The sequence below is a fragment of the Nanorana parkeri genome, unplaced genomic scaffold (assembly GCF_000935625.1).
Source record: "Nanorana parkeri isolate BGI_ZX_2015 unplaced genomic scaffold, ASM93562v1 scaffold916, whole genome shotgun sequence".
Lineage (NCBI taxonomy): Eukaryota > Metazoa > Chordata > Amphibia > Anura > Dicroglossidae > Nanorana > Nanorana parkeri.
Genome location: NW_017307184.1, coordinates 401,368 through 415,837, shown reverse-complemented (window position 1 = coordinate 415,837; position 14,470 = coordinate 401,368). Strand labels below are relative to the sequence as shown.

The window sequence follows — 14,470 nt, the reverse complement described above, 5'->3', positions numbered from 1 at the left end:
TCTGAAATTCAGATCTGTTTGATATTCGGTATTCGTATTTCGGATCAATCCAAAGTTTTTATTTTTGGAATTCGGATCTATTTGAATATATTTGGATGGAGTCAGGTTGTTTATAAATGTGAACATAATAAAAAAAACCTTTAGGTCTGGTAGGAATTTTAGGGGGGACCCCATGCAAAAAAAATGTGTGGGGTCCCCCAGATTTTTTTCAGCAAGTCAGCAGCCGTCGTCCATTGTGCTTGAGGAGGATCTACATCGCTGGATGACGTGATTGGCTTGGGGATTACTACCCCAATTCCAAAAAAGTTGAGTCTCTGTGTATAATCTACATAAAAACAGAATGCAATGATTTGATATTATATCTGGCACAAACAGAAGATCTCTCATCACCCCAAGAGCACCATCCACAGTGAAGGATAGTGGTAGTAGCATCATGCTGTGGGGATGTTTTTCATCGACAGGGACAGGCAAACTGGTCAGCATAGAAGGAAGGATGGATGGTGCTAAATACAATCAGGAAATTCCTGAGGGAAACCTGTTTCAGTCTGCCGGAGATTTGAGACTGGGACATAAGTTCACCTTTCAGCAGGGCAATGACCCTAAGCATACTTCTAAAGCAACACCTGAGTGGTTTGAGCATGATACAAATGTCCCCCAGAGCACGATACAAATGTCCCCCAGAGCACAATACAAATGTCCCCCATAGCACGATACAGAGGTCCCCAGAGCACAATACAGATGTCCCCCAAATCACAATACAGATGTTCCCCAAATCACAATACAGATGTTCCCCAGAGCCCACAATACAGATCTCCCCAGAGCACAATACAGATGTCCCCCAGAGCAAAATACAGATGTGATGGTGGCAGGGAGGGGGTGTGTGGGGTGTTGGTGATAGGGATGGTGGGGTGGCAGGGAGAGAGTGGTAGTGATTAGTGTGGTGCAGATACAATAACACAGGGCAGACAGGGGGAGTACAGGCTGCTGTGGGTTTAATATGAAGGGAGGACATGCAAGAGAGGGCTGCACACACTATAAGGGGCATTACCTTGTAACATGGCTCGGTGCAGAGCTGTCAGTCCATCCACTTGGCATCACTCCCCACAAGGCCACGGGGTCTCCTCACTGACACAGCCATGCTCTGCTCTGCTCTCCTAGGGATACGGCTGTGCTGCCCCACTGTCTGCACTGGCATGGCCGCGCTGCCACACTCTTCTCCTCTCCGGCCCTAGATTTGGAGCTGCCGAGTCCCCACAAACACGGGAACTTGAACAGCCACTGTTGTTTAAAAATTTAAAGGGCCGGTATCAGCCTTAAGAATCGTGGCATTTTCCTGAGTACAAGTACTTGTAAAAATGCCCAGTATTTGCCCCAATACCAATACAAGTATCAGTATCAGGACATCCCTAGTTATGGTGGATGATGAGTAAAAGCTGAAAGATCAGGACAAGAGGGACAATAGGACATATGAAATACGGAATGCATGAAAGAAAGTCTTTCTGATGAACAGCACATGACCGAATGCCAGAGGGGCCAGATCGACGTTGAACAATGAAGCAAATGGGTGCAAAAATGCACTGCATCGGACCAAACTGTAAATTGAAAGAGGGAAAAACAAGGGAAATACACTTGAGAAACACAGAGGAGAAAAAGTAGTCAAAGTACAGAAAAGGGGCATGAAAACATGACAGAGATAGAGCAGGGCAAGTGGAAAAGAAGGCAACACTGAGAAGCAAGGGGCACTGAAAAGAGAGACACTCTGTAAGTACCTAAAGTAGTGTTTTTCATTTCTATATATGATAAAGTAATTCCTGATGAGTAATTCCTGTGCTTTTGTTGTAGGACATCTTAATTATTTCCTTAGATTAATAATGTTAAAACTGGGACACAAAAAAATTACAGCTTTTACATGGAAATTAATGTACCCGCAGAGAATGTAAAAAAATGAAATGTTCTGTGACTGCCACCAAGTCTGTTCTTGCTCAGTGTCCTGAGGAGAAACTCGACAAGCACTTGTTTAAGGGTTGAAAAGTGAATTGATGATTAAACATGCCTTAAAACTCTGCACATTGTGACTTTTTTGTGTCCCTTAATAATACTTGGCTGGAGTCCCTGAAATGCCTGAATACCAATTCTTTATAAAAATAGCTTTACCTTATACTGCAGACCTCTCAGAGTTTTAAATCTTAGAGCCAAAACTTTATCTAAGATAACACTATATTTAAATAACGACATTTGAAATTAATAAAGGAATTCATATACTGAATGTCCGTGCTGCATGCAGTTAGCAGAATACAATATTTGTGATAAAGCAACACTCCAGGCAGACATAAAAGGCACACATTCATGCAGCTCAGTAATCTTTAAAACATCATTAAACAATTTTTTTTTTCAAAGCAAGCCATGTGAGTATCTACCTTTGGCTTGGTATAAGCCTCCTGCAATGCTCTGTACAGCAGGGCTCGGAGAAGGGTAGGGAAGAGCAGAACTACGAGCCATTTAAATGCGTTGCAGTGCCTTTCTGCAGTATTTTTAGCTTAAAGCAGAACTCTGGGCAAAATCAGTATTAACCTTTGCAGTAGAGCTACCCCCGCACTGCAAGGGTTAACTGTTTGTTCTAATGTAGGGACTAAAATAAAGAAGTTTTTACCTCACCTAATCCTTGGAGCCGGCTTGCTGCTAGAGCAGTCCTTCCTGCTTGCCCCCCCCTCCTCTGCAGTGGTCTAAGGATCTTTAAGTAATCATGTTCTATACACTGTGTACAGCACGTGAGGACACTGAGGGACATGCCATTGCTGCAACGTAGGATAAGAGAGAATGGAGGGAATGCTGTTACAGCCTGCCATTTTTAAGGTTCAGGTGAGTATAACTAATGAGCAGTTAACCCTTGCAGTGCAGGGGTTTGTTGTTGTTCTTTAAACAATGCCTGACAGGTTTACAGATTGTCCACAGCATCTATTCAGTCCTCACATAAATCCGCCCAGGTACTTTACAGTTTTAACAAACCATGCCTATTCTCGGTAAACATTCTCCCACAAACACTGGACCAGTTGGAAAGCATGCTTTCATATTTGGTGATGACTGACAATGCAAATTTAAAGAAGAATTGCAGCCAAAAAAAAAAACAACAGGGAAGAAATATAAACTGGTTGATCTGAATTACGTTATGGGGACAAAGAAAGGAGGTTTAGGGATAGCTTAACCACTTAATGCCCAGAACAATTTCTTATTATTTGTACACATGATAAAATATAGATTTTTGGCTAGAAAACAGCTTCAAACCCCCTAAACAATGATATATGTACTGAAAGCAGAGGCTTTAATTGCAATTTTATATGTCGGAAATGTTTATCAAACCAGTACATAATATAATACCCCATTTTTCAGTAAAATATGAAAGATGGCGTCACGTCGGGTAAATTGATACTAAACATGTCAAACCTTAAAATTGTGTTCCCCTGTGAAGCCGCAAAAAACGTCAATACCCAAAATTCCCCATAGGGTACAATCTAAACGGTTTTCAGGCTCATCAGTTTAGTGTTACCAGTGATTGATGGCCCTAGAAATATTGCTCTTACTCTGACGTTCGTGGCGATATGTAACATGTGTAGCGCAATTGTCGTTTTCGCACGTAGGCGCAGCGACGTGTGTTTGCGTGTGTGCACATGGGGGGCGTGGGACTTTGCATTTTTTTTTTTTCTTATATGTTACTTTATTTTTTTTTTTTTTAAACACTTTTTTTTTACACTAACCTTATTGCTTTCACATAGGGGGCTAACAAGCACCCTATATAATAGCAGATAGGATGTGACAGGTCCTTTTTATGGAGACATCAGGAAGGGAGACTGAATATAGTGGCACTGGAAGTGGCACTTCTGGGTGATCAGAGGAGAGATCAGCGGCATAAACGATCCGGGGGCTGTATAGACGCCGGATTGCTTGTACATTAACAACCATCGCTGGCTGTTAAAAATTACACCAATATGTCTGCATGAAATGTGGGCAGAATAAACAATTCTCCCAGTACTACTGACCTAAGCAAACACAACAGCCATTGATTTCTACCATAACAAAGCAACCACAGCTGCTGCAGACACAACAGATAAATAAACATGTATCACTTGCCCCTCCCTTTTGGATTGCAAGCCCTCACGGGCAGGGCCCTCCTTAACATCTTGTCTTGAATTGTATTATGATCGTAATGTCTTCCTTATATTGTAAAGCACTGCACAAACTGTTGGCGCTATATAAATCCTGTATTATAATAATAATCAACAGATAACAAGAACAAAGTAGGGTATACAAGGGTAGATTTTCTCACTAACATTCGTACGAAAAATTTATTTTGTTTGTTCAACATTCTAATGGTGTAAATCCAACTTAAAGTGACATAAAGTCTTTTTTTTTTTTTTACATATATCTACTGTTAGCAAGTAGAAGATATATGCAAAAACATGTAAAACAATAAAAAAATTACCAAATAGGTAAAAACTTACCTGTGTCTCGGCTGTAGAATGCAGCTTCTCAAGCAGCTGTGCAGGAAGATGTGTGCAGGCGCATGCGAAGTGGAGATCACCAGCAGGGAGAGAAACTGTGTAAGTCAATGCACATAGCTTAGAACATGTGCGCTGGACAGACTCCGTGAGGCAGGAAGAGACAGCAGTCTACGCTGGATCAGAGACCAGAACCAGCGCTGGAGGGACTGCTGAAAATGACAAGATGATCGGATCAAGAGGCATCACTTAAGGTAAGTCCTTAAAGCAATATGGGGGGAGAGAATTTAACCTTAATGTCGTTTTAAGGCTTTTATTTAACATTGCTTTCCATTCCTTGAATCTGCTGCTCTCCATATATTGCAGATCACTGCAAAAGGAGATATTTATTGGGCTTGGTAATCTAGCATTGTGGTGAGAAAGCACACTTTTTCTGTAATACTTTCATTCATTCACCTCTTTTTTAAATGTGTGTTGAAATCGTAAAAGAAGTGAGTGAAGTGTTGGAAAAGGTAATATAGTCTGCTTCACTGTCTAAAAAGAAAATCAGTCAATCAGTTCATCAATCAATAAATCAATCAATCAAATAAAATAAAAAAGCAATTTAAATTTGAAAACATTTGAACTGGATTTTAAGAAGCTGAGTTTGAGATTTAAATGTTTTTATTAAAGGAATTGTTAAAAACTTTTGTTGTGTTTTTTTAAAATAACCCCTTAATTGAAAGAAAAACACGAATTTGGTCATGAAATCTGAAGGGGTTAAGCAGACTGCCGACGGCTTACTGTTCTCCGTTTTCCTTTGGGTTCCATGGGACCGGGAGCAACGTGTATTGCATCACTTTCGGTCCCATAGCTGTCAGTGCTGGGCTCCTGAAGCCCAGCAATAAGCTATTGAAGTGCGATCTACTCTTCAATAGCTTATACAGAGTGTGAAGGTGATACTAGGGGTCTTTAGGACCCCCAGTATCACCTTAAAGAGTACCTGTCACTGCCAATATGCTATCAATGGGGTGCTTGTAAGCCCCCCTATATGATAGTAATTAATGTAAAGTTAAAAAAAACATTTTAAAAAATAATATTAAAGTAAATGTAAAAATAATGTAAAAAAAAATGTAAAGTCCGCCGCTCCCGCAAGCACACACGTCGTCAGGTAAACACGCTTCGGGTGCGCCTACGTACAAAAACGACGATTGCGCTACACATGTTGGGTATTGCTGCACACGCCAGAGTGAGACCAATAATTCTAGGGCCAATATTTACATGCATCTCTAAGCTGATGGCCTGTGGGGGCTTTTACAGCATCGTTTTTTGAGGTATTGAATTCTGTCGTTCAGTTTTACGGACGCACACAATTTTTAACCTGGTTATGTTGGGTATCTATTTACTTGTTGTAACCTTATCTTTTATATTTTACAAAAAAAATTATATAGTGTTTTGAGGTACTAAATTTAACTTAAGTACATTTTTCCTTAAATGATTCGGTTTGATAATAAGTTGTGCTAATGTCGTGCAACATAAAAATTTGCAACTGCCACCTTTTTATTCTATGGGGTCTTGGCTTCAGAAAATATATACTTTTTGCGGGGTTTAAGTCATTTTCAGGCCTAAAATGTGGAATATAACATGGATGCAAAACATTTAAAAAGGGCCTTAAAGGGTTAAATAATTTTTTCTAAAAGTGGTATCTTTATTTGCATTTTACTTTAACCCTTTAGTGAACGAGTAGGGGTACAAGTACCCTTTACTCATTCACAAGGAAGGGCAGCATCTGGGTGCCCCCTTTTTTGTCCTCATCAGCATGGGGACAAGGTGCTTTTCCAGGGATGGCCCCTGGAAAAGCCCCCTTCCAATGCCGAGGGCATGTGGCCTGGTATGGTGCAGAGAGGGGGGGAGTTCGCTCGTCCCCCCACTTAACTCACCTGCCAGGCCTGTGCTCAGATTAAGGGTCTGGTTGGGAATTTTAGGGGGGACCCCACAGTTTCCCCTTTTTGGGGTGTGGCTCCCCCTTAAAATTCTTACCAGACCTAAAGGGCCTGGTATGACTTTTGGGGGGAACCCCACACACTTTTTTATTTTTAACTTGGGGTTGATTTGGGAGGTGGACCCTGCACCATTTTGTTTTCTTTCCTTTGTTTACATTTTTTACATGCTCGGGGGCATTTGGCTATTCACTCACTGCTGCTATGAGAATAGGGGTGAACGGCAGCAAGTGAACTGCCGGGTGTTCAGCTCAGCCGATCCAGATGTTGGATCAGCTGAGTTGAACTGCTTCTTTACTTCAGCTTTGCTGAACAGAAGGGAGCCGAAGCCAGCCAATGTACAGCTGACATCAGCTATACTCGCCTATAATAGCCAAACGGTGTTATGCTCCCTTCATGTCGGCTGCCTTTGACAGCTTAGTGGATAACCCCCCTAAGTTCCAGTGATCCATTACCAGACAACCTCATGGCCTATGGATCTGTTCCTATCCCTGCAAGGCTCATTGAGGTTTTTTTTTTAATGAAAGGGGCTAATGTATTGCTAAATTATGTTTTTATGTTATCTGATCATTTAGGATATACATAGATGTTAAAGTTAATCTCCAAAGAATTTTATCTTTTTTTGTTTTTTATATTTAGAAGTGTTTTATATACACATATATCACCTATATGTATTGAGTAGTTATTTAATGCACTTCAACTATGTACAGTAACACACAACAGCTATTAAAAATTCAATTTTCTTCTGTGAATATTTTACAGGGTGATGAAGAACAAAAGCAAAGACTTTCTTTTAAGCCACTAATTTCTTTCATCTGTTGTCACAACACTGTTCAGATCTGAGTTGTTATGTTTGATTATGGAAACTTGGATTGATAGTTTGCAAGGCTACTGATGTTAATAAAGAATAAATAAAGCTTTAGAAGAATAACATTTTGATTCTGTGCATGCGTTGACTTGTTTATCCAACTATAATATGATTGGCGCAGGATGTACCTTTCAGCCCATTCATTCAACGCTGTATCTAATAAGTACCGGTATTACAGGCAGAATATGAAAATGGAGTGTCATTTGTAGTCCTTCCAAAAGTATTTATCATTAAGCACTGCACTATGTGCTCTCCCCTTCTTAGCTATGACCTGAAATATTTCTAAAAAGTATAATGTTTTTGATAATTTCATTTAAAATTCCCATTTTATATTTTTACATTATGTTTAATAGTTTATATCAAATAATTTTATTTTAAAAAAGCATTCTATAGCTAAACTTTGAAAGCCCAAATAAGTTGACAGCTGTGTAACATAACAGGATTGCTATGTCAGCTTTCCATGCTTAATGGTCCATTTGCTCCCAATGTCCATGCTCATTCACCAGTCCTTCCCAATGGGCTTTTCATATAGCCCGGATTGATCAAAGACCCGTGGGTTACAGTGAGTAGATTACAGCGAGTCTGCCAAGTACTTATTTAAATACTTCTTTAGCTCTGGGAGGTGAGAAGGAAGTGCTAAAGTGCCTAAACTGCCTCCTATAGTGTCAGCAATATTGCCCAAATTGCAATCTATTTCTTTCTTTAGGCTGACGCTTGCTGAATGTTCTGTTTAACAGGAGGCAACACGGGGGGGACATAGGGGCAATTTTACTACAAAAACATGGTTTTAATGGGTGACTGATCTTCATTTGTTTACCTAAAACAAAAACACTGAAAAGTCTATGCATTTCTTAAAATGGTTGCATACGTGAGACAAATTGCACTTGAGGTACTTTGCAAATGGCCAAGCAATAACATAAAGCAACATAGTAATTACTATCTCACCTCCAAAGAAATATCGACTTCCAGTGCGGAATTGAAGAGGACTATTTGTTCTTACGGAGGATGCTTCATCCCCATCAATGGTTAACATGGCAGAGTTCTCCTCAGCTGTGAATCTTACTTCATGCCATTGCCCATCATTAAGGCCAGAACCTGCAAATAAGGAGCAATTCATATCAGTTGAAATTCATAAAAATGTAATATACTATCTGCGAAGACTAATGCACAGCATAAGCCTTACACCCTGCAGCTCTGGATCTGATACTGTGTCGTCAGAGATGGATGAGAACTGCCTGCATACAAAGCCATTCACCTTTACAGGGTCAATCCATTCAAAAGTGATAACTACTATAAGAATCATAGGCTGCATGATAAGAGGTGTTCATATAAATGAATGATGAGAGGAAGACTAGTGTGGCTGACAGCTGCTATGTAAGGAATTTTATGGTCCAAAACAGGAGACCGTGAAGCCACCAACCCTGGTCACAAATATCCCATATTATTCCAAATGTGAGTACAGTAAAATACAAAATACCGGAAGATGATAAAATAGATAAAATAAAAGTACATCTAAAGCCAAAGCTTTTTTTTTTTTCATTTGGATACAGCAGGGAATGGTTTAAAGCTGAACTCCAGCTATAATGTTTCATATGTATGCTGTCCAGCTTGACTCAATGTGAGTATACATAAATTATCCGTGGCAGGACTAGGGATTCCGTAAAACACTGTAGTAGCTGGAGCTATTACAGTGCTTTATATCAATCTTCCCAGTTCCTGTACAGTCACTGTGATGAGCGACTTACCCTCTGCTCTGAAATCATGGTTGCTTGCTTTGCACAGTGGACAAACACCTACCGTAGTATTTTATCAATAAATGCAAGGCTTTTTATGATTGAGGTGAGGGGAGGTGCTGTGATGTCAATGATGCTTAACAAATCAGAGAATACCTAGTATTCACTTAGAAAAATACTAAGCGTTCACTGAATGGCCGGTGTGCTGAGCATGTGACCCACTGTTTATTCAAAGCAAAGGGAAAGTCACTAAGTACAGTGGCTGTAGCAGAACCTGGGAGATTGCTGTAAAGCACTGTAATAGATACAGCTACTATAGTATTTTACAGGGTCCTGGTGGCCCTGCCAGAGATAATTTATGTATACTTATGTAGGGATGTAGTATTTTGCTAAATTCCTTTTTGTATTTTTGTGAATTCTCTAGTCAGCAGTGGACTGTACCCCGCCTCACTGTATTTCAACAGTAGTGGTTCTCTAAGCCACATGCTGTATGAGCTTACTCCAGTGCTAGAGAGATATATGACTTTGTATTTTTGGATATCTGATAGTCTGGCCAATCAGTGGAACTGGAGAACCTGCTTAGGCATTCTCGGAGAACTTTTAAATATCTGTGCCACTTCCTGTTCTGTCTTTTCCCTCCTGGGCTTCTGCCCTGTGGGGATGTCAGTTTAATGAGTCTTTCTTATACCTTAGGCCTTGGCACATGGAAAGATGCAGAGGTCCCTCCAGGGAGGAACTCCTGAAGGTTATGGCTGCTGGAAGAGAAGTGCAAATGGCCTAAAGGAAACAAGCTGCTTCTGTCCCACCACATACGGACATGGTGAGTGACAGTTGAGTGGAAAGTTATACATGGGAACCTACCTATGTTTGCTTGCCTTGAAAGTAAAGATTAAGACACGACTAGAACCTCAATTGCCAAGGATCCTGACCTCTGATAGTAACTAGCCAGTACAGTCTTTAATTAGAAAGCTGACTTCCAGAGATTTTAATGTAAGATCCAGAGGTGATCAAGGCCTAGTTCAGATAAAGAGATCCAGTGTACTGTGTTTATCCTGATTCATACCTCACCGTCCTTCCCATATTGGCCTGTACAATAAAACCTTTTGTATTTTAAATATACTAAAGTAACTGGTGCCCATCATTCTGACCAACCAGAGAAAAGAACCATGAGTGAGGTGTATGCATCTGGGACTTTACTGTAGGTAGATGGACTTGGAGCATTTTATTAATGTAGTTATTAGGTAGCTGAAGAACCATTTCCCTTCAAGCTATGTCTGCATGGTTACCATAGCGATACATGTACACTGGGCCAAGCTAGACCAATGAAAATATATCATTATAGCTGGAAAGTATATCATTAAGTAACTAATTATAGCTGGAGTTCTAAACTGTTCTCAGGTTATTTTTGCTATGTATTTCCTATTGCTGAGAATTCCTGTCACTTCCTTCACTGTAGATGCAACAACCCCTCTTAGTAGTTGTCACAGGAACAATTGTCCCCATTTGAAGTTTCCTCTCTATGCCTGTTCTGCTGACAACTCTGAAAATTGCATTTTCCCTCAGTTTCAGTCCTGGTAATAGTGGTCACCAGGGAAAATATAAAAGGTTACACAGACAGCAATAAAACCTGACAGAGGTTCTAACCCCCAACACTCCCCTATCCACAACAACAACAAAAAAGTTTAGGCATTAGATACACTAAAATGTAAAGATAACAGGTAAATAAAACATTTATGTTAGGCGGAGTCATCATAAAACATTTTGCATAATCTGTCTTTATTTTAGTTCTACTTAATTACCTCTTAATCCTTGTTGCCCTTACATATCTCCTCAGCACTGCTGCTTTACACATAACGTTGCTAAACAAGTACATTTCTTTTGCATTATCACTTTTACATTAGCACATGCGCAGTTTTCATTGGCTAATCAAGAATGTCCATTTTACTTTATCACTTATGCTATATACAGCTGCCAAGCAAAACTGTCAAGGTCCCTAATACAGATGTACGGCATGCAGTATCCGAGTATATATTCACCAGCTTTTTTGCAATTTTAAATGTGATGATATCAACTTAAAGCTTGCTCAAGGCTTAGTCTCTGATTTTCTTATGAAGATTAAAGATGCATGTTCACTGCCCAACTTATTAGAATTACATAAATGTATCTACTCCCTGTGGGGTCTTGTTTGGAATTGTTCCATTTTTTATCCAGCCTTTGAGCTGAATAGTACATTCTTACAGTAGTTTTATTCCAATTAAATTGCAGGAAATGCATTCACTGATCCCAAACTAAGACTCAATATTTATTGTAACAAAAAGATGAGCAGAATAATAACAAGCCCTTTGATGAATTTTTGCATTTTGTTTATTTCACATGCATGTAAATACTGTATGCATTACTGTAGACATGATGACACTAAAAGTAAATTGAGGTGTTGAAAAGAGAAGTCTGTTGATAAGGGTGCTGAAATACTTTGTTATGTTGGTAGAATTTTGCAAGATTTTAGTTGAGCATTCTTTATATATACAGTATGTATACTGTATATATATATATATATATTGTGGCAGCAGGCAGAGGAAAATGTCTGAGTCTAGCCAGGATGGCAGAGTTGTATGCCCTAAATTCAGATATAATACTGAATTTCTTTCTCTAGGGGGAAGTGCTGAGAGGGCTGGAGGCTTGCAGGTAACAAGCCCAGCTGAAGCTAGCTGGCTTGTTAGGGCCTCTACAAGAACTCCCAGCCTCCTAAGAAAGGAGCCCCGCCCTAGACTGTGTGTCTGGCAGAATGGGGAGTAGACATGTGCACCAGCAAAAAATGTGTTTAGTTTTGTTTTGACATGGATTTTGCCTTATTGCGTTTTTCGGATTCGGGTCCGAAATTAAATTTGTTTCGGAATTCGGATTCGGACAAAATTCGTTAGCGGTAGTCGGGTCAAAATTTATTTTTTTGGACGAAATTTTGTTTTTTAGCGGTAATCCGGCCGAAATTCCGTTTATGGACGAAATTTCGTTGCAGCAAAATGACATTAGGGAAAAAAAAATCAATTTTTTTTTTTTAGTTTGCAGAAAATGGAAAAAAAAGTGTGAGGTTCCCCCTAATTCATACCAGACCCTTTGTGGCCTACAATAGGTTGGGAGCATACTGTTAAAAACCAGCTTAGAACTAAACAGCACCTTGTACCACCAACAGTAGGATTGGAAGCTAATCAAAAGCTAATCAAAATGTCAGTGGAATTCCACTGACATTTTGATTATTGATCATTGTTAATTATTGCTCGAAGATTTAGCAATAAGGTAATTTGTATCTCAAGGTAGCTCTAAAGTGCAGAATGTTTTTCTAATTCTTTGTTCTTCTGTACAGTGAGCAACCACATACATACAAAAAAGTAATTGCTCAGTGTGTGTGTTTTGCTTCTGCTCTAAAATATGTTATCCCACTTAAGTGATAAGCCAACTCTGCATTGTTTTCCATTTCTGAATTACTTCTTAATAGTATTTTGTGAGATATGCTTGCATTTAGGTAGGCCTGAAGTATTGCAGCAGTGAATTCATTGACTAGTCTATGTTTAATGCTGACCCATATATATATAAAACTTTGCTTAAAGTTAGCATTTAACACAATAAGGAATTCTGGAATACGGAATTCATAATATAGAATTTGAATTCAGAATTTGTGATATGGAATTTGGAATACAAATTTAAAAGGCAGAATGTGGAATATTGAATTTAGAATGCAGACTTTGGAATTCAAAAGACAGCATTTAGAATTTGGAATACAGAATTCAGAATGCAGAATGTGGAATTTTGAATATGGAATACAGAATTCACAATACAGAATGTGGAATTTTGAATACAGAATTCGGAATATGGTATTATGAATTCCGAATACGATATATGGAATTCAGAATATCGAACACAGAATTTTAAATACGGAAAAATTAATTTGGAATACGCAATTTGCGTAAAACGCAATTTGGAAAATGGAATTTGAAATATGGAATTTGGAATTCAGAATATGGAATACGGAATTCAGAATATGGATATTTATCACGTACCCTGGAGATGGGACCATAGAGCGAAAGGACAGTGGCAAAAGTGCCACTGAGGGGACCAGACAACGCACAGGAGATGTCCAGTAGCAGGAAGTCAGCAAAGCCAGAGGTCAATCTGGGGGGCAGCGTAGAAACAGGATCAAGAGACTGAAGCGTGGTTGTGGGAGCTGACCATCAGAACAAACCGGGCAACGAACTACAGAATCAGTGAGCAGAAGGCAAAGTCCAGGAAACAGGCCAAGGTCAGGGGCAGGCAGCAAGCTAGAGAGTCCAAAATATCCGAGTCACAACAGGCAGCAGGCAATCTGACAGGGTACAGGCAAACTAGTTGAAAGACCATCAGCAATGTGGTGGTAAGAGCAGGCTCATTTAAATAGGCCAGACAATCAAGGTAGAAGTGACACTTCCGACGCGTCAGACGTCTGTGCATCTGCACCCTAGCATGTTTTCCGACCACTCAAAGTATAGGCTTAAGCGAATGCATGGCAGTCATCTTTCCCTTGCAAAATAAGAATACAGAATAAATTCACAGAATACAGAGTTTGGAAAACAAAATTTAGAACAAATTTAGAAATTACCGCCCGGAACTCCATGTTCTGGGTGTTGGGAGACTTCAAAACCTGTGCCGCCCCTCTGCTCCCTGCTGCCCTGAGGCTGGGCCTCGGTGGCCTTGTCGGGAATCTGACCCCTCGTGGCAAGTCTCACGAGTTTTTAAGTGAGATTCTGTGATGTCAATATTGTGCTGCTCACTGTTCCACTTGCTGAAAGATCATCCTGCTTCTGTCTCACAAATCCTTTGGATCTGTGCTTTCTGCAACTCACTGATTTTTGAATGTTACCTCACCAGTCATCAGATCACCAGTTATCAGTGGGATATCTTTGACAAGAGCCAGCAAAGTCCTGCCTAAAACATAATGGTTGACCCCACACAAGTTGTTGAACAAGGGATGGTAATGCAGCAAAGAGTCACAGGCAATACTGGTGACTAGCCTTTTGTCCTCTGCTTGCTTTTTTAGGCATAGCATACACAATTCCTTTTTAAAACCTGACAGATGCGCTAATCTTCCTTTCCTCTATCCAAAACTAGAACAAAAATGTTTTGGTTGAAGTTTTACTTTAAGTAGCATAGTATAACTAAACAACTTAAGATATACGCTACAGAAAAACACAGGATACATCCTTCGATGTGTGAAGAAACGTGTTCAAAACCACTAAAAACTGAAGACTAAGGATGAGCAAATTGTCCTGGGTTTGCTTCACATGCTTCACATTGGCATCAGTGGTGGATCCGGGGGGGGGGGGTCAATGGGGCAATTGCCCCCCCCCCCCCGGGAGGGGGGCCCCC

The 14,470-nt window shown here is 40.0% G+C and overlaps 1 protein-coding gene across 1 annotated transcript in view; it reads right to left on the bottom strand.

Moving 5' to 3' along the window:
• Positions 1-14,470, bottom strand: part of LOC108794943 (contactin-associated protein-like 2) — a 575,529-nt gene that overhangs the window by 230,699 nt on the left and 330,360 nt on the right. The window contains exon 8 of the mRNA XM_018566095.1: positions 8,286-8,435. Coding sequence (XP_018421597.1) covers positions 8,286-8,435 — 150 coding nt within the window. The remainder of the gene's footprint in view (positions 1-8,285; positions 8,436-14,470) is intronic.